This window comes from Drosophila rhopaloa, unplaced genomic scaffold, assembly GCF_018152115.1.
Source record: "Drosophila rhopaloa isolate 14029-0021.01 unplaced genomic scaffold, ASM1815211v1 contig_155, whole genome shotgun sequence".
In the NCBI taxonomy this organism is placed as follows: Eukaryota; Metazoa; Arthropoda; class Insecta; order Diptera; family Drosophilidae; genus Drosophila; species Drosophila rhopaloa.
Genome location: NW_025335034.1, coordinates 10,623,946 through 10,649,809, shown reverse-complemented (window position 1 = coordinate 10,649,809; position 25,864 = coordinate 10,623,946). Strand labels below are relative to the sequence as shown.

The 25,864-nt window shown below is 37.7% G+C and overlaps 4 protein-coding genes across 7 annotated transcripts in view; 1 reads left to right on the top strand and 3 right to left on the bottom strand.

The window, feature by feature from the left end:
- Positions 1 to 2,850, bottom strand: part of LOC108045308 (transcription factor E2f1) — a 64,749-nt gene extending 61,899 nt beyond the window's left edge. For both annotated transcript variants that reach the window (XM_044457226.1, XM_044457227.1), the window contains exon 1: positions 2,512 to 2,850. The gene's annotated coding sequence lies outside the window, so the exon portion shown is untranslated. The remainder of the gene's footprint in view (positions 1 to 2,511) is intronic.
- Positions 2,851 to 3,692: 842 nt separating this feature from the next.
- On the bottom strand, positions 3,693 to 11,504 carry LOC108053477 (protein archease-like). The gene is made up of 3 exons (XM_017136146.2): positions 11,373 to 11,504; positions 11,287 to 11,311; positions 3,693 to 4,891 (listed from the first exon to the last, which is right to left on the bottom strand). The coding sequence occupies exons 1-3, from the start codon at positions 11,425 to 11,427 to the stop codon at positions 4,501 to 4,503; spliced, it is 471 nt and encodes a 156-aa protein (XP_016991635.1). The 5' UTR covers positions 11,428 to 11,504; the 3' UTR covers positions 3,693 to 4,500.
- Positions 11,505 to 13,081: 1,577 nt separating this feature from the next.
- LOC108053475 (circadian clock-controlled protein daywake) lies at positions 13,082 to 15,318 on the top strand. Of its 2 annotated transcripts, none has more exons than XM_017136145.2 (4): positions 13,082 to 13,241; positions 14,250 to 14,484; positions 14,535 to 14,832; positions 14,961 to 15,318. In XM_017136145.2, exons 2-4 carry the CDS (start codon positions 14,274 to 14,276, stop codon positions 15,232 to 15,234), a joined length of 783 nt encoding a protein of 260 aa, XP_016991634.1. In that variant the 5' UTR covers positions 13,082 to 13,241; positions 14,250 to 14,273; the 3' UTR covers positions 15,235 to 15,318. The 2 variants fall into 2 exon arrangements, with proteins under 2 accessions (XP_016991634.1, XP_016991633.1); XM_017136144.2 differs by having other exon boundaries at positions 13,082 to 13,338.
- Positions 15,246 to 25,474, bottom strand: LOC108053474 (DNA polymerase alpha catalytic subunit). 2 transcript variants are annotated; one of them, XM_017136143.2, is made up of 6 exons: positions 25,373 to 25,474; positions 25,120 to 25,314; positions 23,270 to 24,276; positions 19,488 to 22,048; positions 17,730 to 18,208; positions 15,246 to 15,505 (listed from the first exon to the last, which is right to left on the bottom strand). In XM_017136143.2, exons 1-6 carry the CDS (start codon positions 25,386 to 25,388, stop codon positions 15,309 to 15,311), a joined length of 4,455 nt encoding a protein of 1,484 aa, XP_016991632.2. In that variant the 5' UTR covers positions 25,389 to 25,474; the 3' UTR covers positions 15,246 to 15,308. The 2 variants fall into 2 exon arrangements, with proteins under 2 accessions (XP_016991632.2, XP_044312955.1); XM_044457020.1 differs by having other exon boundaries at positions 25,369 to 25,448.
- Positions 25,475 to 25,864: the final 390 nt, after the last annotated feature.

Genomic DNA, 25,864 nt, shown 5'->3' with positions numbered 1-25,864 from the left:
ATCCGACATACCAAATTTCCTAAGGATCGGCCGACTATATCCTATAGCTGCCATATAACTGAACGATCGGTGTTTTTAAAGTTAGGAAGTTGGGATTTTTTATGAGTATTAAGAATGCATCATATGAATAATTTTGGAGAATATAATTTACAGAATATTCTGCAAGGGTATATCAACTGCGCCTTCACCCGAAGTTAGCTTTCCTTTCTTGTTATATTTTCAAGAAAACAAAGTTTCTGAAAATTTTTTTTTTTTAAATAAAGGTAAGCTTTGGCAAGAAATCCTTAGTTTTTAAGGCGAAGAACAACATTTTTGTATAAGCCTAATCTTAACAGTTTTATGATGTTTTAATGTTCACAATTACTCAATATTCAAACAAGAGAGAACGCTATAGTCGGGTGCCCCGACTATCAGATACCCGTTACTCAGGTAAAGGGAGTGCGAGGGAGATGGAGATAGAAACTTTGATCACGCATAACTTTTTAACGGATGGTCCGATTTGATAGGTATTGATAAACACAATAAAACTGCATTTTTACGTTTCCGAAATATTTAAATTTTTAAAATCGTATATTAGCGATTGTGGGCGTTAAAGGGGGCGTGGCACCTTTTTGAAACAAACTTGCGCTGCGTAGGAACTCCAAGAATCTGCATGCAAAATGCCAATCTTCTAGCTTTTATAGTTTCCGAGATCTCAGCGTTCATACGGACAGACAGACAGACAGACGGGCAGACAGACGGACATGGCTATATCGACTCGGCTAGTGACCCTGATCAAGAATATATATACTTTATAGGGTCGGAAACGCTTCCTTCTAGCTGTTACATACTTTTGCACGAATACAATATACCCTTTTACTCTACGAGTAACGGGTATAAAAAGTCCAGGTATTAGAAATAGATAAACTAAAATTAATTCTAATTTTTGTATTGTTTTTTAATGCCCTATTTTGGCATAAAAAAAGAAGCATTAGTGAGTTGTACGCAAAAAACTTAAGCCAAAATAAAGGTTATGCAAATGTGTACACTCTTATTTTTTTAATTTTTTTGAATTTCCTATGGAAGCTTTTTAATTTAGATGTCCGATTTTAATTTAATTAAAACCGTAATTCCATAGTAATTAAATATTACCAAATCGCAAAAAACAAAAAAAAAATTATAAACAAAAAAATCCAATTGTTCCTATGGGAGCTATATGATCCCGATCCGGCTGGTTCTGACCCATAAATACCTGCAATATAAAGACAACTTTTGGGAAACTTTCAAGCTTTAAAACTGATGGACTAGATTGCGTAAAAACGGACGGACGGACATGGATAGATCGACTCTCCTGGTGATGCTGATCAAGATATATTTTCTTATAGGGTCGGAAATGTCTCCTTCAATTGCAAACCCTCTGCAAGGGTATACAAATTTGTTCAGAAAAGGATAGTTTTCCCACTATTTTAAAATTACAATGAGTAAAAATTTTTTAAAACTATTACTTATTCGCCACGTTGGCTGTGTGGGCAAACCTATTGTCGAATACGGCTTTAACCTTCATTGGTGGAAGTTTTTTTTAATGTAGATACTTGTTATGGTGTGCAGATAGAGATTGAGATACAGATTTTTTTCGATTTCTGAGTATTAGAGTGGGCGTGGCTATTGATCCTGATCAAGAATATATATATAATAATAAATAACCTTTTATTTACTTTCCAACGAGAACAAAACCCTTTTTCTTTACGAGTCAATGCGATGCTTACTTTTGTGGACTTTTTGTATATTGTGTATGAACAATTGTATAAATGGGGGAGGGGTTGTCAAAAATCGACAAAACTATGACAGCCTCCAAGTACATAGACTCCAATTCAATAAAATACTTAATACTCACAGATATAAAAACATACTATGGTTCAAAGTTTATTTCGTGCAGGGATACACAACAACTTTAATTTAATGAAAAAAAAATTAAAAGCTCTCTAGAAAAGTATTCATTCAACAATATAAAAAATTTAAGGTCTTATTAGTAGTTGCTTGCTTTGCGAGTGTCCACTTCAGGCCCGGCCTGATGCTTAACCTCCCATTTGAGATAAATCAAATTGGAATGATTGCACGAGTGCAATGAAACTGGAGTGACGTCAACCCATAAATCTCATAAAATGGATTCTGCCAGGAATGCCAAAGCCATTAGCCGCCCACCCGCATAGACACAGAAGGAAACCCTTACCATTATTATTAGTTTACAGGTAGCTGCGATTATATAAAGTTCGCATTATTATGGGCTTTCCTTTTATTTTTCAAAAGATGGTATGCCACCTACCCCTTGCTATCAGCCTTGTTATTGCCGCAGCTGCTGCGTCAGCTGGACCGGCATGCCATTTTTAAGATATATATTTTTAAGCCGGCAGTTTGGGGCGCACGCCCCAAAAACGGTTTTTTTTGGGTTCCCTTTTATAAAGAAAATGCCCAGCGCAGCACCCCGCACAGACACACTCACATGTCACATTCTCTACTTCTAGTACTACCTACCACATTTTTTCCGTTTCGTCTTCGTATAAATTTTTCCGCCACGTTTTTCACTGGGTTCCCCTTGGGCTAGATATATGTTTTTGATCGCAAATTACAAGTAGCAACGTCACCTGTCGATTGGTAAGGGCTTAAGAGCGATATCTGCCCGATTTCTGGGTGTAAACGGCAATAAATATCGCACAATGTGCTCTCAGGCTGCTGCTTCCTCTTTTCTTAACACCATGACAATTGGTGGCTGCAGAAAGAATGAGCGGTGTGGCGAGAGCGAGAGAGACGAGGCGAAGCGGCGAATTGAAAAGCAACAGCAAGCAACCACAAACAGTTGGCGAAATGTTCCATCCACTTCTTTCTCAATATCACCACAAAAAGAAATTATTTGTCTTATATGCTCACATAAGTTTTCCTAGCTTTCAGCCACTTTAATTTCGACGCACTTAAAAAGTCAAAATCAAAATGATCAACTGTCCACTTGTGTATGTGCGACTTGCCTTTCACACTTTGTTTGTTCTTTTACACACTCTTTCGTATCGCAGCGTTGCTTTTTCAATAGCAATCAGCTGTAAAAACATACGCGCGTATTGTGAGTATTTTTTTTCAATTCGCCTTTGCCCGATGTTCCAAGGAAACCTGGCTACTCACACAGACAGACTGTCACGCACACATTCGTGCGCCCATATGGTTGGTATTGCCCGGCAAATGTTTTTTTGTTGTTTACTTTTTGTTATCGGCAGACAGCTGATTCAAAACAAATCGATTAGTGTTGCCAACTGAGGTTGCTCAAGACACACTAAATAGTGCCTACAGAAAGCCACACTAAAAAATACTAAGTAATTGCGCACAATTTGAAAAAATATTGTTTGTTTAATAGTTTTTGTTAGGCTTGTAAATTAATTTATTTTTGGTTACAAGTTTTTTTTGATTGGAAATTCTGTATGGTGTCATTGATCGCTTGCTTAACTCATTGGTAAAATTTGGATCTTTCTTAACAATTGTTGGTGCGTTATAGTCTACACCATGTATACACCAGCTATTCCCAAATAAAAACGATAAAGTCGAGTCTCTTAACTATCAGATCTTTTTAAACAATGTACGGTACGTAGTGTCTACACCATGTTTAGAAAGAAACTAGACTATCATTTTTATTTAGAAACGTTACGTCCCGACGAATTAAAAAAAAATTGTAGTATTTAAGAATGGTACATTAATATTAACCGAACTTAATTTTATTGTTTATAAATTGGACAACAAAAGAAAATACAAATTTCTTAAAGTGTTGTTGCTGTTTTTGTTATTGTGGAATCTTAAAAATAGTTTTAAGGCGTTGGTCTTAGTTTACTTATTATAGTTCCGTAACACTATCGATCCCAATCGGTTATATATATTCAAAGAAACAGGAGTTCAAGTTTTATATTCAATTCAAGACAAAAAAAATCAAGAAGTAAGTTTTGTTTGAGTAGAATGAAAAATAATAAATATTAAAATAATTGTAACTATTTTATATTTGAGCAATATATTAAAATCAATAAATAAAACTTAGTATTACGTCGCTTGTTCTAAATTAAAAACCAAGTATTTATATTGATTAATCCTTAAAAAACGCTAAAGGCTGTCCAAATAAAAAAGTGCATTGAACTGCGGTCTGGGAAGGGACAACACATTCGGCGGTTGTCTGGGACTTCAGCACGTTTCCAATTCACAAAGCCGTGCGTAAAAAATTTTTAGTACACAAAGAATCCAGACGGGTAAGTCTTGATTCTGGAATCATACCGGTGAGAAGAGAGCCAGTCCTAAATTAATTTGCAGCCGCACAATCGAGTGGTTTCTTGATAAGTCATCCTTATCGACAAGGGATGCAGTCGCAGCAAATTTTTCGTAGCTTATGCAGTGGTTTTATTATTGGTTTCTTTTTTGGCATTTCGCTTTTGATTAATTGAGTCAGACAAGGGGGTTATAACAGAAAATTCACTTTTGATTCCGATCGGAGCTGAATCAAATGTCAATTATGACAAACACCTCGTAGTTGCAAGCATCTGTGTCCTGAACGATTTGCATGGCCGAGTATGTGATTGCCTTCACCTCGGTGCCTTGTGGATGTTTTCCCAACTCGAAGGGTTCCCCGTAACAACGGCAGGAGATCTCGAAGGTTTCTAAATCGAACTTGGTAATCTTCAGCTTTTTGCATACCAGATATGGTTCGGCGGAGAAGAGGAACAAAAGCTCGTCAAGAAAATGGAAGAGTAATCCCTCCAGATCGTCGCCCTGCGCTTCGATTTCGAAACAGTGTTCTACGGACACATAATCAAGTTCGGTCATGTATCCAAACATGGCCACTCCGCACTGTTCAAACGCTTCTTTCAGACTCGTTCCCCATCCATGGATTCTGTTAGGAGAAGATATACGTTAATTTTGGTTTGTGTATATTCATTAATTATTTATTCATTAATTTAAGTCAAATGATGGAAAATTAGATTGGTTGAGGACTATTAAGGAAAGGTAAAAACCTTTTTCTTTAAGTTAAACATTTTTTTTATAAATAGATTTTTAGGATATTTTATACCAAAGTTATAAAAGAAAATTGAGACTACCTCATTTTCCCCACATTTCTTTATAGAACGCTTGTAATGAAAATTAGATTGTTTGGAAAGTATATCATTCAAATTTTGAGCCCAAGCAAACAGCCGAACAGAAATTAGGATATGTTTGGACTGACTTGGCTGCTGATTATATTGTACTCAGTTTATCTTTCATCGAACTTTGTTAATTAAAAAACGTGCTTCCTTTTATAAATTTTCAACAACGTTTAATATTCTCTGTTATCTACTTTTGCAAAAATAAAACATAACATTTATTTGTACAAGTAATTATAGTTATACAGTGGCGAGCAAAAGTGAGTGCATGTTCGCGAAACGACTTTCGTCGCCCATAAAAACCTAACGGTACGAGATAATCAAGCAAAGTAAATTTTTTTATGTTTACCATTTTATTCATAACGAATGCAAAAAAGGTAAATTCTAAAAGTTAGAAAGAAAAAACCAAAAAAACCCGTATAAACTCACTTTTGCACGTTTTAAAAAAATTAAATAAATAACTCCATTTTAATATTTTGTCCACAAACCCTTATTAGGAATAACTTGATTAATGCGGTTAGGCATGCTTTCTACCAAATTTTTTAAAACACCTTCAGAGATTTGCTTCCATTCCGCTGTTACACGTTCCCAAAGGTTGGCCATGTTGGTTGGGGCTGCTTCGTACTGCCCGATTGACCAAATATTTCCAATCGGATTGAGGTCGGGACTTTGCGCTGTAAGACTGGCAACGCTAAGGAATTTTCTGGTATTTTTTTCGTCGATCAGGAGACCGACGTAAAAAAAAGGCCTGACGAAAAGTGAACGCCAGCTATTTGCCTCTCGCTCTCTCATGACTGGCGTACGGTTTACGTCGAAGTGGATACTAGGCTTAACCAGACAACATGTTGCTATACCAAGTCTTTCGGATATAGTTCGTGAAGAACAGCCCTTCTCAGTGAGGCACAAAACACTGTTTTCAATTTCTGGAGATATTTTTCTCATTTTAATGTCAAAAATCAAAAATTTTCTTTTTAAGAAGGCACTAATAGAAAAATCAAGGTATAATTCGTACGCAACAGGTATTAAACTTCACTACGACTAATAAGCATAGCACAATAACAATTCTCAAAATAAATCTGCCTGATCATACTGATAAGAAAGGTGAAAGAGTGAAAATCGGAGCAAGTCATAAAACGTGCAAAAGTGAGTTAATGCGGTTTTTTTTTGGTTTTTTCTTTCTAACTTTTAGAATTTACCTTATACGATATTGCTTCTTTTTCGTATTTGTTATTAATAAAATGGTAAACATAAAAAATTTAATTTAATTTTTTTAATTTGCTTGATTATCTTGTACCGTTAAGTTTTTATGTGCGACGAAAGTCAGTTTCGTGAACATGCACTCACTTTTGCTCGCCACTGTATATGTATAAATTATAATTCATTAATGCATTTAAAATATTTATTTACTCAAAAAAATTAAAGTTTCCTTTTCCGCAGCAGTTTCCCTGATCAAAAAAATTATACTTCAAATCCTTTCAAAAGTGTAAATAAAGTTTTTGCCTGATTTCATGCCTAATATATCTAGAGTTTTGGTAAACCGAACTCGGCCATTAATGCTCATTTTTTATACCCTTGCAGAGGGTATTATAATTTCAGTCAAAAGTTTGCAACGCAGTGAAGGAGACATTTCCGACCCTATAAAGTATATATATTCTTGATCAGCATCACCACGAGAGTCGATCAAGCCATGTCCGTCTGTCCGTCCGTCCGTCCGTCCGTCCGTCCGTCCGTTTCTACGCAAACTAGTCCCTCAGTTTTAAAGCTATCTGCTTGAAACTTTCCCAAAAGTTGTCTTTTTATTGCAGGTAGTATATAAGTCGGAACGAGCCGGATCGGACAACTATATCATATAGCTGCCATATAACTGAACGATCGTAAAAGCCATAACTTTGGTGTTTTTAAAGTTAGGAAGAAGGGATTTTCTATGAGCTTTATTTTTGGCCAATTAATCCGACCTACCGAATTTCATAAGAATCGGACGACTATATCCTATAGCCGCCATATAACTGATTGATCGGAAGTGCCATAACTTTGGTGTTTGTAAAGTTAAGAAGTGGGGATTTTCTATGGGTTTTATTTTTGGCCAATCAATCCGCCATACCTAATTTCATAACGATCGGCCGACTATATCTTATAGCTGCCATATAACTTAACGATTGGAAATGCCATAACTTTGGTGTTTTTAAAATAAGGAAATTGGGACTTTTTATGAGTATTAAGAATGCATCAAATTAATAATTTTGAAGAATATAATTTACAGAATATTCTGCAAGGGTATATCAACTTCGGCTCCGTCCGAATTTAGCTTTCCTTTCTTGTTTTATTATAAAGTTCTACAACTTTCCCACAACATATATGCAAGGTTCCAAAGTAAACTGAACTTTAAAAAAAATACAGAACAAAGTATTTATTTTTCGGCCAAATCAATTTAACTTATTCAAAATAGTCTCCTTCTCCTTCAATACAGTTCTTATCACGGTCCAAAAGCACGTCGAACGAGTGTTATAGCTCGTTGGCCGGTATGGCCGCCAGTATGCCGGTTCAAGCCTTTTGAATGGCCTCTACGTCTACATAACTCTTTCTTTTAATGGGCAAATGCATTTTTCCGAAAAGGAAGAAGTGCGACTTCATACCAGGGGAGTGGTTAATGTTTAAAGCCTAGTATCCAGATCGACGAAAACCGTATGCCAGTCATGAGAGAGAGCGAGAGGCAAACAGCTGGCGTTCACATTTCGTCGGGCCTTTTTTCACGTCGGTCCCCTGATCGACGAAAAAAATGAACTTTGGGTGAACCCTAGCGAAAAGATTAAAAAATTTAATCTTTTGGCATGCGCTTCTCACTGAACATTATAAGAAATGGAGGGAAAAACTCAAAAAACTTGCAAAAGTCGATTGCAGGAGTTTACATGTGAGGACAAAATAACATTAATACTATCTGGGGTGCCTCTTGTCAGAGCAAAATGTTTTTTAGATCAAGAATCTACGAAAAAACACAATAAAAGTGCAGCTATGAACCTTAAATTAGCAAATAATTATCAGTAAATTAAAAAAAACAACTGTTAAATTTAAATTGTATTGTTTTTCAATTTCTTTGTACAGCGGCAGACTTGTCTTGCCAAGGTATTTGATAATATCTTTTAAAGGCTCTTTCCCGCAAATACGATATTTGAATTTTAACTGCTTGTCAACAAGCCCAGCTGATTGACAGTACGACCGTAGCACACTTAAATATGATGAACTCTCAAAATTTTGGTCACACAAGAAAAATTAAAGTTTTTACGCTGGCGTAATCGTTTGTCGATCTGGATACTAGGCTTATCGATTGAAGATAGCAGATTTTAACGCACGACATATAGATGGCGCTACCAGGGGAGCTAGATTCCAAAAGTCCTGTTTACTTTGGAACGCACCTTATATATATAACCCCGACAAATTTGGGAAAGACTTTTAATTTTTTTTAAAAAAGGCCACCATAAATGGCCCCCTGAAAAATGCAAGCATAAAAACAGAAGTAAATAGGTTGGAAACAATAAATTCTACTCGAAGACTTCACTTTGATAACAACAATTTAATAATCTATAGATCAACGAAATTATTGATTTGATATGAATTCTGTGGGTGTTAAAAGGCAAACGTTAATGAAGACGATATGAATTATTTTTTAAAAGTTTTTGAAAGAGATTGCACCTAAACTCGAACAATACAAACTTTACGGCAAAACATTTTTATTTTACAGTGACAAAAAATATAGTTTACTCTCCATCGTTATCTATAACAAATATTACAGGATGTCTTTTTTAAAACATAACGTATGCGAATTTTCCTGTTTATCAGCAATTTTTTTTGGGTTTTTATTTTGACAAGGGTAAAAAAATTATCCAAACGAAAAAGATTAAAAATGTTTGTTTCTTATTTGCAACCCAGTTTTAAAGCTGGAAACTGCTGGAAACTTTCCCAAAAGCTGTCTTTCTTATAAGTCGGAACGAGCCGGATCGGGCGACTATATCATATAGCTCGTAGAAGAAGAATCAGAAAAAAAAATTTTTTAAGTATAACTTTGTTTTTATACCCTTGCAGAGGGTATTATAATTTTGGTCAAAAGTGTGCAACGCAGTGAAGGAGACATCTCCGACCCTATAAAGTATATATATTCTTGATCAGGATCACCTCCTGAGTTGATATAGCCATGTCCGTCTGTCCGTCTGGCCGTCTGTCCGTCTGTCTGTCCGTCTGTCTGTTTCTACGCCAACTAGTCTCTCAGTTTTAAAGATATCGAATTGAAACTTTGCACACACCCTTCTTTCCTTTGCACGCAGTATATATGTCGGAACGGCCGGGATCGGCCAACTATATCCTATAGCTGCCATATAACTGATTGATCGGAAATGCCATAACTTTGGTGTTTGTAAAGTTAGGAAGTTGGAATTTTCTATGGGCTTTATATTTGGCCAATCAATCCGACCTACCAAATTTCATAAGGATCGGCCGACTATATCTTATAGCTGCCATATAACTGATTGATCGGAAATGCCATAACTTTGGTGTTTGTAAAGTTAGGAAGTTGGGATTTTCTATCGGTTTTATATTTGGTCAATCAATCCGACCTACCAAATTTCATAAGGATCGGCCGACTATATCCTATAGCCGCCATATAACTGATTGATCTGAAATGCCATAACTTTGGTGTTTGTTGAGTTAGGAAGTTGGGATTTTCTATGGGTTTTATTTTTGGCCAATCAATCCGACCTACCAAAGTTCATAAGGATCAGCCGACTATATCTTATAGCTGCCATATAACTGAACGATTGGAAATGCTATAACTTTGGTGTTTTTAAAGTTAGGATGTTGGGATTTTTTATGAGTATTAAGAATGCATCATATGAATAATTTTGGAGAATATAATTTACAGAGTATTCTGCAAGGGTATATCAACTTCGGCTCCGCCCGAAGTTAGCTTGCCTTTCTTGTTTAATTTTTTTTTGGTCTTTGGTATTTGGTAATATTTCGCTTAACGAAGTATGCTTCCTTTTTTTTTTTTTTTTTTTTTTTACTTTTGTTTTCAAATATGTATGTACATTAGAACGCTCCAAGTTTGTATTAACGTTGTAAGGTCCTACTCTCAACCGCTTTTACTATGAGTTTTGGACCATTTTACGCATACTAGAAAAAAATTTGTTGGTAAAAATGTGTTTCATGGTCTGGGCATTGGCTATGATCAATATATTTATTTTATCTGACATGAAATGTCAAATGAGTAATTTGTACTCCACGCCTAAAACCTAAAATAAAATTGGCAAAATTTTTCCATTCATTTCTTGCACAGCTATAAACACCATATAAAATGGATTTCTTACCACCCTAATTTCCATATTTAGCGTAGATCTTATAAAAAAGGTACCTTTGCCACCTTTCTAAGGCTAAAGTATTTTTAAGCTTTTGTGTCGTATAAGTAGTTATTGCTGAAACTTGAACTCCTTAAAGGTAAATTGCCAATTACCTATACAGAGTAATGTTACCTCATTTTACCTTATAGACGTCACCCTTAGTATTCAAAGTATATTTATTCTACAAAGATTTTAAGTTCAACTTTAATTTTTTTAAAACTCAATTTTTTTAATTGTTTTTTTTTACCAAAGTTAAATATACAATAAAGGAACAATTCGTTTAACGCGATTTTTTTTAGTTTTCACCGACGGAGAAGGACGGAAATCTGAAGCAGTGGGTTTGTTTTTTCGCACCGTAGAATGTCACGTTTAACTCAAAAAATATTTAAAATTATATCAATTTGACTGTCTATTTCTAAAATATCCATAAATACACAGTAAGTTGCAACCCACTGGCCGGTTTTCTTTAAATTTAAATTAAAAAAAAAAGTTTTGGCTAATTTCGTCGCAAAGGCAAAAATTATAACGTCAAAAGCTCAATACTATCGAATTAGTAATTATCCGGGTAAAAAGGCGTCAAAAAAGAAATGCGTCTAAATCTGACAAAATATTGATAGGAATTTTTATCGGAGGGATCGGGGCGAATCACTCTTATACACATTTACTTTTTACGTTTTTTTTAATTGGTTATAGTCCTTATGGTAGCCCTGATTAAAACAAAATGTAAAAATATGTGCCGCTGTGGAATATCTGCAATTACTCACTGCACGTCCGCTGTATGATCCAAGTCTGCAATATGATGAAATACTTATCAACAGGTGGTTTCTATAGAAATTTAGGATCTACTCACACTCGTACTTCACCTCCGGCAGTAGAAAGTTTTCCTTGCTAAACTCCACCTCCATTATTATAAGTTATAAAAAAATTAAAGCAACGTTCGCCTCGCAATAACTATAAACACGCCAGCACCCGCACAGTATGACCCTCGATGGGCAGTTCAGAAATACCAACTTACAGCATGTAGATAAAATACCAAATTTTAACTTTAATTGTTTTAAATTAAGCCTAGTACTCAGATCGACAAACGAGTATGCTAGCGTAAAAACTTTAATCTTTCCAGTGTGACCAACATTTCGAGAGTTCATCAGATTTAAGCGTGCTACGGTCATATTGTCAATCAGCTGGGTTTGTTGACAAGCAGTTAAAATTCAAATATCGTATTTGCGGGAAAGAGCCTTTAAAAGATATTATCAAATACCTTGGCGACAATTTACAATTTAAATTGAACAGTTGTTTTTTTTTTAATTTACTGACAATTATTTGCTAATTTAAAGTTCATAGCTGCAGTTTTATTGTGTTTTTTCGTACATTTTGGCCCAAGAAACATATTGCTCTGACAAGAGGCACCCCAGATAGTATTAATGTTATTTTGTCCTCACATGTTAACTCCTGCAATCGACTTTTGCGAGTTTTTTGAGTTTTTCCCTCCATTTCTTATAATGTTCAGTGAGAAGCGCACGCCAAAAGATTAAATTTTTTAAGCCTAGTACTCAGATCGACGAAAACTGTGCGCCAGTCATGAGAGAGAGCGAGAGTCAAACAGCTGGCGTCTCTTTTCGTCAGGCCTTTTTTTCACCCGGTACTCAGGTCGAATGAACTTTGGGTGAGCCCTAGCGAAAAGGTTAAAAAATTTAATCTTTTGGCGTGCGCTGCTCACTGAACATTTTAAAAAATAGAGGGAAAAAATAGAAAACCCGCAAAAGTCGATTGCAGGAGTGAGACAAAATAACATTAAGACTATCTGGGGTGCTTTATTTTTATATACTAATTTAAATAAAAGTAAAAAAAAAAATATATAATAAATGATTAACTATCAAGTTTTTTTTAGAGTATAGTTGGAATAAAGTAATGTTATTTAAACAGACATTTAAGACAATTATCCGGTTTATGATCATTTTTTTTGAATTACAAACTTACGAATTGCTGTAGTATCTTTTCAACCCCGTTTTGAATATCTGTACAAGCTAACCTTGTCTTTTCATTAAATTTGCAATCAGCTATAACAATTGAAGCTCTGCAACCTTGTGGGATCCATTTGTTAAAAAGCAGTTTACAAAATCTTCTTCTGCCACTCGTAACATTTTAAACAAGCGTGGTTGTCAATCACGAAGCCCAATTAATTTAATTCCATGAACTTGAGATCTGGCTGTGAGTACTTGTTTTGGTACTTTAAAAAAATAGCTAAATACGGACATGGGCTTGCCTAATGAAATTCAGATCACATTCAGCCAGCGATGATCGTCTATTTGTTAAAAATTAAGGGGTAGAGGGGATAATTTCTAGATTCTTATAATAAATATTAAAGTTAATTTAAAATAACTATTATTATCATAATTTGTATTTTAATCGTTGGAATTGAAAATATCCCCATAAATATTACATTATTTATTAATTCATTTTATTACAATTATTTATAAATTTACTATTGCTTGGATTTTTTTAAGTTTGAATTTTTTTTGGGAACATGAGGAAATGCGACTAGAGGGTGGTAAACTCAAAACTAGATATTTTTTTACTTTTTTCTATGACTTATTTGGCTGTTGTTGCCACTTTTAGTGGAAGCTCTTTTCGGGTTTGGTCTTAAGCCGTTGTCCAGTCGTTGATTCAGTTAGCTTCGGCAGTTCGAGATGATCACGTCGCGTATTCGGCTCAACTAACTGTAAAGTTATTATTATTCTCGAGTATTTTTGCGCCTTTGCATACAAAGAAGTTGCCCAAGTTTCAGAGCTTAATAATTGGGAATCATTAAAAAATATGTAAATAGCATACTGTAATACTATGGATTTGTTAAACTCAACTAAATTTAATGAATTTAACTTAACTAAACTAAACGAAGTATGTTACTTGTTGAATAACTGACCATTGGTCAACGCTGCCACTGCAATTGCAACTGAACAGTTGCCAAATATTATCAAAAGTTGTAGCTTTCGTGTTGCATGAGTGACTGCCTAAGTGGGAATAAAAGTTGTTCGCACTCCAAGTTTGTGTCTTTCCCAAGTCTTTTGTTTACTATTGTATTAGAAACACACTAAGGCGCATTTTTGTCATGGTCGAACGTACTTTCTGCAGCACTGAGACCTGAAATAATCTGTGTGATACCATAAAAAAGGTCAAGTGCAGACCGCATACAAAAAGATTACAAAACAAATTACATGATAATGATGAGGAAGTTTGAAAAACAACATTTTTGTAGTTACTACTGTGTTTTTATGCAAATAACTAAAGTTGTTTTATTTATTATATTGTCAGTATAACAAAAATGTTTATTTTTAAAATTATGACTTTAATGAATAAAAAGAAAAATTATACATTGTATTTTATTGAACTGAGCGATTAAATAGAAAAACAGTTGCAACAAAATAAATTTCAATACAGCTGATAAATAATTGTATATACATATAATTTTAAAAGGAAGTGGTTTATTGGCAAATTGTTAAAACTTAGCCCACAAAATATGTTACACTGTAAAAACTATTAGAATACCTAAAATACTGCAAATCCAAAACTTTAAAATCAATTCAATATATATAAATCAAACAAGAGAACTAAATCAAACTGTTCCCAAAAGCCAAGGACAATTTTAATAACAAATCACTACAGAATTATGCTCAAACAAAACACGATATACGTCACACAGTAAATATAAACCTTACCTTATTTACCTTAGCAATTAGCTGTCGCCCACATTAGCATGTCGCAACAGTGGCTCTTAAACTGTGCCAACTATGTGGTCTACCTGGCGGTGATCTTGCTATTTGCCACTAACTTGGGGAACGCCTCCAGCCAAATCGATGTGGATGCGGACCTGAAGCACATGTTGGGCCGGTGCCAAAAGAGGGACGAGGATTTTAACGAGTGCATGCGACAGGTGTTCAACGATCTGAGGGCCTACTTTACTACTGGTAAGTGAGATTCGGATTACGGGCGAGCTATTATGGGTTAAATCCTTCAGGTGTGCCCGACTATAACATCAAGCCCTTTGACCCGCACCGCTGTACCTATGTTGAGCTGAGGCGTGGCGATTCACAAGGCCTTGGCAGCTTTAAGCTGATCTTGCGCAATGTCTCCGAGTTCGGATGGGCTCGATCCGAGGTGACCAAATTCCGTGCCGACCCTGAGGATCAACGCATCGTATACGCTCAGTATTTCCCGGAGAAGAGTCTGGAGGGGGATTATGAGTTATCCGCCAAGATGCTGGGCACGGAGATGAACCGAAAAGGTCACTGGAACCTTACCCTCTATGATTACAGGTGAGAAACGCGTTGTAAGCAATATTTCACAAGCTGTGTTGCCAAGATATGTATTGTTGTAAGTTGTTGCTATAAGTTTAACCTTTTTGTGACTCCACACTCTTATTTTAAATATGTTCCTTTCTCAGTCAAACCAGTAGCGTGCGACGGATCGGAGAACCGGGTTCGCTGATTAAGGTGCACGTAGAGGTGGACCGCATCGGCGGAATGGAGCTCCACATTGAGAATCTGCTGCAAGGACAGCCACTTAACCAACTGGCCGACGGCGTTATTAACAGCATGTGGCAACTGGGATTGCCCTTCATCAAACCGATGATAAACGAGTTGGTCAGCTCAGCATTTACCGACATATTTAATGAATCTTTCCGACACTTTCCCCTCGATAAGTTCCTCTCCACGTGACCTCATCTAGATTCTTATACATGTTTTGTAGTATATTTTATGAAACGTATAACAATGGCTAGTTAATTAAATACTTAGACGACATCTGCCAAAGTACTGGCGATTAATTCGTTGTGGGGCCTGGGTCTGGGCGGTAGGAGGGACATCAGGCCGAGGGTCCGGCCAAAGAGTTTCCTTAGCGAAATAATCACGTAGGAGGAGCTCTGTAGATGTTGATCTACCGTTTCGTAGAGGAGCTGGTAAGCCTGCTCAAGCTCCGGCGTAAGGGTGGCTAAAATGGGAAATATATTAATGGTTTAAAATTTTTTAACTTAAAAACAAGAAAGGAAAGCTAACTTCGGGCGGAGCCGAAGTTGATATACCCTTGCAGAATATTCTGTAAATTATATCCTCTAAAATTATTCATATGATGCATTCTTAATACTCATAAAAAATCCCAACTTCCTAACTTTAAAAACACCAAAGTTATGGAATTTCCAATCGTTCAGTTATATGGTAGCTATAGGATATAGTCGGCCGATCCTTATTAAATTTGGTAGGTCGGATTGAATGGCCAAATATAAAACCCATAGAAAATCCCAACTTCCTAACTTTACAAACACCGAAGTTATGGCATTTCCGATCAATCAGTTATATGGCAGCTATAGGATATAGTCGGCCAATCCTTATGAAATTTGGTAGGTCTGATTGAATGGCCAAATATAAAACTTATAGAAAATCCCAACTTCCTAACTTCACAAACACTAAAGTTATGGCATATCCGATCAATCAGTTATATGGCAGCTATACGATATAGTCGGCCGATCCCGGCCGTTCCGACTTATATACTGCGTGCAAAAGAAAGAAGAGTTTGTGGAAAGTTTCAATTCGATATCTTTAAAACTGAGAGACTAGTTTGCGTAGAAACAGACAGACGGACAGACGGACATGGCTATATTAACTCAGGAGGTGATCCTGATCAAGAATATATATACTTTATAGGGTCGGAGATGTCTCCTTCACTGCGTTGCACACTTTTGACCAAAATTATAATACCCTCTGCAAGGGTATAATGATCAGAAAGCAGATTTTACTTTCTTATAGGCTATAGTCATTAAAAATTATTAGGTTGGCTTGAAGTTTGATTATCGTGGCATACAGCTTTTATAGCTCGAATAGTTCCTGAGATCTTGACGTTTATTTTTTTATATTTTGTATGTATTTATATTTGAACATATATTTTTTGTTGAACACGCCACACAAGGATGGACCTTGATTTCATGAATTAAAAAATTATTTATAACTAACCCCAAAAAACGGATAGCGGGTGTTCCGTTCTTGCTGACCCACAGACTCTATCAATTTGTCCCTTCCAACAAAGGCGACGGTCTAAGGTAAATCCGAAGTACGTCACCTTTTCTTCGTGCTTGAGCCTATTCCCATCAATGTAGAGGCTACGCAAACGGCTAGGGCGGAGACCAATTGTGGCATGCTGCGTTTTGTCAACATTTAGCGCAGTGTTCCATCGATAACCCCAGCACTCAAATTCGTCCAAGAATGTCTGGACACGTCGGGAGACAGACGTAGTCGTGATACCAGCTGCAATAATCGCAGTGTCATCTGCATATGTGGCCAGGAATGTACCACGAGCAACTGGGCTTGGATGTTCCGAAGTGTAAATTGTGTACAGGACAGCACCAATGACGCTTCCCTGCGGGAGATCAGCACGAATTGGGCGAAGTCCAGAACGATGTCCACGAATATCTACAGCAAACTCCCTATTATCTAATAATCATACAATGAGCTTCCAGAGTCGAACGCCGAGAAAAACGTCTGAGCAGTATTCGTAATCTTCGAAAGCACCCAGAACATGGTTAACTACTCTATGCACTTGCTCGATAGCACAATGGCGACTACGGAAACAAAACTGGTGGTTTGGAAATGCGACTTCAGAGGATTTAATAGATGGAAGTCTAACAAGCATGATCCGTTCAAAAATCTTGGAGAAAGTGGACAGCAAACTAATCGGCAGCATGGCTCATTTTTTTGCCACCATTGTGACTAATGAAAATGACTTAAGTGCAAGCAAGCATTTAAAAGGAGACAGAGTTTCGCAATGACTGAGCTAGGCAAGATCATCAGCAAATACTTCAGCAATCTCGGAATCACTGTGGGGCCAAGTGTCATCGCTAAGTTTAAAGGAAAACCTCTAAAGCGGCTGTCTTTTAAGGTGCATTTCCACAGCTCTGACACAGAAGCCTTCCACCTTGCCATATGCCTCGTCCTCATCCAGACACGGCGAAGAGCATGACCTTTTCTGGCCAAGGCAGCTATTTCTGGCTTTGAAGAAGCCGAAGATGGAGGAGGTATAGGATTACTTCTAAAAGGAGGGGTAGCGTGATAGATCTGTTCAACCAAGACCTCGGCAAAAAAATCGACGTGGTCCACAGAAAGAAGAGAAGGTTGTTCCTAAGTCAGAGCAGTAAAAATGAATAAATTTCCTGACTTTTACTTACGTTTATGATGCAGCTGCTGTTTGCCGAGATCGAAGATGAAGCGCAAGTAGCAGAGCTGATTGTACAAGTCCCGCTCTGTATACTGCCGCAGAAGGCTGCCACTCCGGCACTTTTGGCAGAGCGGTCGGCGCATCTCCTTCCTCATTGTATGGGTACGCGTGTTGTAGTTGCAATCGGGGTGATCGCAGACCATCCAATTTTTGTAGAACCGCTGCACATAGCTCCGAATGGAAAGCTGCAGCTGATTGCGCACACTAGCCAAATACTGGATAGGTGCAGTTTGGCACTCGGAATTCGCGCATTGCTGGAGCACAGAGATGTGCGAGCTGCTGGGTCCTGGGCGGTACGCACTGGCCATTAACTGCTCCGTTTTGCAGGCCACGCATTGGAAGCGAAAAGGTTCGCAAAGGCGGTACAACTGGAGGGTCGTTTTGAGGAGAGACTCGCCTTCCGATTGTTCGGTGTTCTCACGCTGAGCTCTAAAAAAATGCGAAATGTAATTGGGATTTTGACTTTTAAAATTAATGGTAAGAAGCATGAAATAAAGTTAAATTATGGTTTTGTAAAAGGCAGATTACAAAAAATATGTTTTGCTTTAAAAAAAAAACCATATAAAAAATGTTCAATGAATGCAACTCTCAGCTGATAATGGTTAATTATATACACATAAAGCGCAGCACCAGCAAAACAAAACAAAAATCAAGAAAGGAAAGCTAACTTCGGGCGGAGCCGAAGTTGATATACCCTTGCAGAATACTCTGTAAATTATATTCTCCAAAATTATTCATATGATGCATTCTTAATACTCATAAAAAATTCCAACTTCCTAACTTTAAAAACACCAAAGTTATGGCATTTCCAATTGTTCAGTTATATGGCAGCTAAGGATATAGTCGGCCGATCCTTATGAAATTTGATAGGTCGGATTGATTGGCCAAATATAAAACCCATAGGAAATCCCAGCTTCTTAACTTTACAAACCCCAAAGTTATGGCATTTCCGATCAATCAGTTATATGGCAGCTATAGGATATAGTCGGCCGATCCTTATGAAATTTGGTAGGTCGGATTGATTCGCCAAATATAAAACTCATAAAAAATCGCAGCCTCCGAACTTTACAAACACCAAAGTTATGGCATTTCCGATCAATCAGTTATATGGCAGTTATATGATATAGTCACCTGATCCGGATCGTTCCGTGCTATATACTACCTGCAATAAAAAGTCCACTTTTGGGAAAGTTTCAAGCAGATAGCTTTAAAACTGAGGGACTAGTTTGCGTAGAAACGGACGGGCGGACAGACGGACGGACATGGCTAGACCGACTCTCCTGATGATTCTGATCAAGAATATATATACATTATAGGGTCGGAAATGCCTCCTTCACTGCGTTGCAAACTTTTGACGGAAATTATAATACCCTCTGCAAGGATATAAAAATCGAAACGTAGTTGATATATAATAACTGCAAGGGTATATAAACTTCGGCTTGCCGAAGATTGCTTCCTTTCTTGATTCCGATTGTTAAAACGGCATCTCTATGATTTAATTGTCCTATCCGGTTCGTTCCGAGATATTTACGCACATTATTATGGCACAAATAAGACCTTTTGAAGTCTTATTCAGAAAGCTATAAAAACTAGTTTGCATAGAGGCTGATGGACAGACAGACATGGCTAGACTGACTTTTTAGGCTAGGAAATATCTCCTTTACTGCGTTTGACTGAATTTGCCATTTGCTGGGTATAAAATACTTACCGCTGTACATTTTGTCGGAACTTAGTGGGATCCATGCCAAGACATTCGGCGATGCGACTCGCATCGGTTCCTTCAAGCACCTCCACCATGCGCGTGACTACCGGATGCACCTGATGTCCGAGATAGTAATTCATGTCCAGTTGGAGCTTCTTATCAGCACTGCTCTTAAGCTCATCCAAATGGTAGGCTCGCTGCATGGCAGCATTTGTGGAGTCATCCAAACATATTACATAGTCCACCATGTCGCCCTTCTTGAACCGCCTGTTGCGCTCTCGATTCATGCGAAGAGCCACCTGGACATGCGGTAATGAGGCACTGTTGGAATATTCTTGAGGAGCCCGAGTGAGCTGCTTGGTAATGACAAAAAGAGGGAGAGGTACTGCACCCTCCCTTATTTGATTTTTTATCTTTTCCAATTGGGCATGCACTGCATCTAGTTTTTCCTCGAGCTGTTTTTCGGACAGCACTTCATCAAGAACAGCTTTTCCCACCATCACAGCTAGCTGAGACCAATCTCGACGAACTATATCCAGTCCCTTGTGTTCCTGTTCGCGCTTCAAGTTACCTTTGGAATCTTTGCTTAACTTAACAGCAGCGTATTTTTTTTTCTTAAGCAATAGCAAACAGGCAAACACTCCATCAATATCCAGCTCAAGCTGTTTGTACATTTTATTCACACTTTGCTTGATGCTGTGACCAATTTTGTAGACCTGATCGTAGTCTGTTATATTAGTATTAATCATCAGGGAATCTGTGTCGCCATACACCACGTCGTAGTTTAACTTTTGCACTAGCTGTTGGGTGTTTGTGAGGATCTCTCTGCCTTTATGAGTAACCAAAGCAGCCAAATGCTGGGCAAAGAACCGGGAATGCGCAAAGCCCAAGCAACCATACATGGAGTTGGCGGTGAGCTTCAGAGCCATCTGTCGAATATGGTACTGCATCTGAAGTTCCGGTGAAAGATCAGGCGTTGCCATTAGCTTTTTCACTTCCTTTCGCGACTCCACCAAACGTTTTAATTGGAGGGGTAAAATACCAGCTTCAGTTTTAGAATTTGGAAGAGTCGGCAACTCATCCGTATCCACAGGCTGTTGGACAGTGGTGAAGCATATGTTGTACTCCTGGATGATACTTGGATACAGCGAGTTGAAATCCATAAGCAAAACAAACTTTTCGTAGAGACCACGCATTGGTTCCAAAACCAAGCCACCAGCATAGGCCGCTTTTTTTTTTGATACCACAGTAGCGTCTGCACCAAAAAGTGTAGCCTCTGGATCTAAAGCTCCACCACGTCTTAAATGCGGCTTCTTATCCGGCACTATATAATTCTTTTCATGGAAAGCATGCAGCAATAAGAACTCATTCCGTTCAGAACGACCTCCTTGAAGGGTCCTTGTCATCGTATTGCCACAAATATTTGTGATTTGCAAGGCTAACGGCATGATGTTAAGCTCGCACATTAGCCTTAGTAAATAGGAATTATCTTGCATGGTGAGCGATACAAGCTTGGTGATGCTCTCTCCTTTTTCGTACATCTCCAAAAGATCATCAGCATTCACTTCCATTCTCTCGGATTCCTTTAACTTTAGCACTTGCTTGCATAAGGTTTGAAGATCATAGGATCTGGCTTTTATACACTCCTCCGCGGAACGCTTAACATCGCAGACTATTCTGCCCACAAAATGATCCAGTAAACGCTTGCCAAACGATTGCGTCATCCTAAGGCGCCCCATTCGTGACCATTGTGGTATTTTCAAGGCCACAATTTGATCGGTAATAACATTCAGCTGACAATCCATTGCATCAAAGGTTACTATAAGATCGGCATCTATTTGTTGGTACTGAGCCAAAAACCAACTTAAAAGGGCTCTTTCTGAATCGTGTTTGTATATTTTAGTGGATTTATATTTAGCTACCTCAAAGTTTAAGTCCAAAGGCCAACTAACTACCGCGGGACGGGTCAATCCACACATATGGCGATTAAAAGCGGGCTGAGGAGCAGGGCGATCGATATAAAAACGATTGTGAATTAGCATTGAAATCATGCATATTTCATTTCTTGATGTTTTGGGATTCATCGAGGTGCGGACATTTAGTGCTATTAGAGTTAGAGGTGGTGGTGGCGCTGGTTTGCCCTTATCTTGCAATAATTCTACATTCTTAGGTTCTGACAAGGTGACCTCCGTTTTACACCAACTCATGGGAGCTGGGCTCACCTTAAAGCCACTCACCTGCAGCCAGCAGGGTCCCTTGATTTTGCGTTCGAGGAGGAAGCGCTCCAATGCATTGGTCGTGGAACCGAAAATATGCGCTATGGAGTTGTATTTTTTGCCAGCCGACAAATTGGGAGGTGGTTTCTTGCCATCATAGTGAACCTCCAAGTAATCGCAAGTTTGGGGCACTTCAATACCGATGGCGTGGTGGGCAAAATTCTTGCTGACCTTGCGGGATCTAAAAGATATTAGTTTAAGTTCGCTGGCCACCTCGCTGTCAAACTCCTTGTAGATATCTGCCACGGTCACCTTTTGCTTGGTCGTCTCCTTTGAAATAGGGTCCAGAAGCTGTTCAAGTTATAAAGAATAATTTAACAATTTTGTATTAAAATAATAAAAATATACAATTTTTTTCATTGACTTGTTATACCCTTGCTGAGGGTTTTATAATTTCAGTATAAAGTTTGCAACACACTGAAGGTCACATATTATAAAGTATAATTATAATTGATCAGCATCATCGTTCGTCCGTCTGCCTGTTTTTACGCAAACTAGTCCCGCAGTTGTAAAGCTATTTGGATAAAACTTTGCAAAAAGTGTTCTTTCTGTTGCAGGTAACAATCGGAAGAAACATAAAATTCGTTGTTCTTAACATATATTTATATACTCAGAGATATATTATTTTTTAGCGATTTCAGAAATATGGGTTTAGTTTTATAAAAATAAAACTGCTGTATCACATACCTGCCATAGGCACGATCAAAACACTTTATTGCGAAAAAATGTGAAAATTTGTTTTTTAAAAACGAATCGTCACCAACCAATTTTAATTAGTTCTTTGTATTAAAATTGTGAATACCCATTTAACCGAAGTTATAATAAAATGTTGTATTTTTTTGTGATTGTTTTTTTTTTTGACAGAGTTGTTTTGGGGCAAAATCAAAATACATGTACAAATATAGTTGTTACGAAAAAAAATTATTTTCAATGCAAAATCATTTTCAATATTTGTATACCCTTGCAGAGGGTATTATAATTTTAGTCAAAAGTGTGCAACGCAGTGAAGGAGACATCTCCGACCCTATAAAGTATATATATTCTTGATCAGGATCACCTCCTGAGTTGATATAGCCATGTCCGTCTGTCCGTCTGTCTGTTTCTACGCAAACTAGTATCTCAGTTTTAAAGATATCGAATTGAAACTTTGCACACACCCTTCTTTTCTTTACACGCAGTATATACGTCGGAACGGCCGGGATCGGCCGACTATATCCTATAGCTGCCATATGACTGATTAATTGGAAATGCCATAACTTTGGTGTTTTTAAAGTTAGGAAGTTGGGATTTTTTATGAGTATTAAGAATGCATCATATGAATAATTTTGGAGAATATAATTTACAGAGTATTCTGCAAGGGTATATCAACTTCGGCTCCGCCCGAAGTTAGCTTTCCTTTCTTGTTAGTAATGTATTCAAATGCTCCTGGGTCTTATGTCATTGGATTATTTGTTTCATATTCTTGAACAAATCTTACTTTTATATAATTGCAAATAATTGATCAATACTTACAAATTGCCGGGGAAGCAAGTAAAGCACTCGGTTGATATTCTGCACACGTACACAGACAGACTTCCCATCAGCGGTGCGCCCGAAAAGAAAGACCTCGCCGGGCAGCTTTGTTGGATCCTCCCAGGCCTCCCAGTACCAGAATCGCAGCTGTTTATCGGAGGAGATTGGCGATTCCTGATCTGCAGTGAGCACAGATTTCTCAAAGTCATCGTCCATTTGACAGATGGACTCCCAGTTGCTTAGAAGCTTGCTCATGTCTTCAGGATCTGTTTCCTTTGGGGAACCAGTTTGCTCCGTTGAGGGAGTGTCTTTTTCGGCGACTTTAGCTTGGCATGCCATTCTTTCTTCGGTTTTTGCTTGGGAAATATTATCTTTAGGTTGTTCCTTCTTTACATCGAACTGGTTTTCGTCGTCATCTAGGCAACTTAAATCCATATTATCGGAGAAGGGATCTTTTGATGCTTCCTTGACTGGTGTCGATTCGGGCACCGGTTCCTTTTTAATCGAGGAAGTGGAGAAAAAGGCCACCTTTGTGTTTGGAACTGCTGCCTTGGGTTTCAGGATACGCTCCAGCATCTCGTGATCACTACCAGCCTCCGCCTTTTTTCGTTCCTGCTCTTGAACTTTGATATGGTTGAGGAAACTATTCATGTATTCTTTAGCAGTGGCTGCGTCGGATTTTCGCGAGGCAACTGCTATTTTTGCCGGAGCTATAACTTTTCCTGACGGCTCTGCAGGCTCCTCTTTCATTTCTCCCAAAATATCAGCCAGGATATCATCATCTTTCACACTGTTCTTAATATCAGCCTTTTTGGGCACTGCATTGCTAAAGAGATTCTTGATGGAGGCTTTACCCTTGGCGGGTTTTTCTGCTTCCCGAGGCCTCTTTTTGTTGTTGGGTGCCACACCCTTCTTCTTTTTTCTATCTTTCTGTTCCTGTTCACCCTCGGAGAACTCGTCTTCATCCTCAAAGAAATCCCGATGATCTTCTGCGTATCCAGTGCCATCTAGAAATTCAGAAAAAACCTAATTTAGCCGGAGAATTTTGAATTTTTTGCAGGAGGATGTTTTCATATCTAAGTAGCTCTCGAGACATACAAAGTCAGGCCTAATTGCAATACGGCTTAAAACTTTAAAACATTTTTTCGTAAAAAGGACAAACTTGAAATATTAGTCTAGATCTTTAGCTTATCTAGTCTTAGCTTTAACAATTTTTAGTTTACGGTTTTTTAATCGCCAATTGGTTTTACTTACTTAAGTAGATTAAGTGGATCTTAAATTTGCATCAGTTCTGCCGGAGCCGCGGACCAACCTCATTTTAAACTTAGATTTCTACTTTTTTGAAATGTCATTCATGTATTTTTATTCCAACTATTTTACCAATATCAAAAAACAAGAAAGGAAAGCTAACTTCGGACGGAGCCGAAGTTGATATTTCCAATCGTTCAGTTATATGACAGCTGTAGGATATGCCATAACTTTGGTGTTTTTAAAGTTAGGAAGTTGGGATTTTTTATGAGTATTAAGAATGCATCATATGAATAGTTTTGGAAAATATAATTTACAGAATATTCTGCAAGGGTATATCAACTTCGTCTCCGCCCGAAGTTAGCTTTTTTTTCTTGTTTTAATTAAATTTGTTGATGATTTGGGGAGCTTAATCATTTTTGAACCCACTTAATGTCATTATAAACTGTCTTAAATACTATTTATAATCTTTTTAATTAAAAATGGTATATATTATGTATAGTTGGTTCACAGATGCAGACATACTTCACAATGTCATTAAAAGGTAGTCTCAAAATCGGACATCAAATTTTTAGAGGATGCCCCCCAAGCCCATCACTCACCTTCTTCAATCCAATCGTCGCCGTACTTCTCCTGCGCCCGCTTGGCGTACTCCCGCTCATCCACAACATCGTATACATCGTCCACATGGTCTCCCACCTGGCATTTGTTCTTGGTTCCCTTCAGCTGGCGAAGCCTTTCCATGGCGGCGAAACGCCCATTTTTGTCTATTCGCTGGCGCTTGGCCCGCGGACCAGCTGCAAACAGATAATCCAGGATAAAATGATAAATATTAGTGCTGAATAACTTACTTACAAGGTGATTCCGACATGAAAAAGGCAGTTGTTTATTGACTTTCCTGTGTTGTGCTGCAGATTCGCCTTATTCTTTTCATTTATGACCAGGGCTGGAGCATGATTGAAGTGAGAATGGCGGGAATATCTTTACAACGACAAAACGATGAATTTAGGGTGGCCATACCTGTGCAACGGCAGTGTAATATCGATATAAATAAGCAGAGGACGTAGTATTAATACCTAGGGCTCACTAGGACTAGGATTTTTCGAAAACGATAAGATTAGAGTAGGTAAGTGTAAATCGCGAACTTTTCATGATACATGATGGCATTGCTGCTGTCGTATTTCGATGGGTTGAATATCGATACTGGCGTACGGTTTTCGTCGATAAGTTCGCTAGGCTTAACCCTAGCGAAAAGATTAAAAAATTTAATCTTTTGGCGTGCGCTTCTCACTGAACATTATAAGAAATGGAGGGAAAAACTCAAAAAACTCACAAAAGTCGATTGCA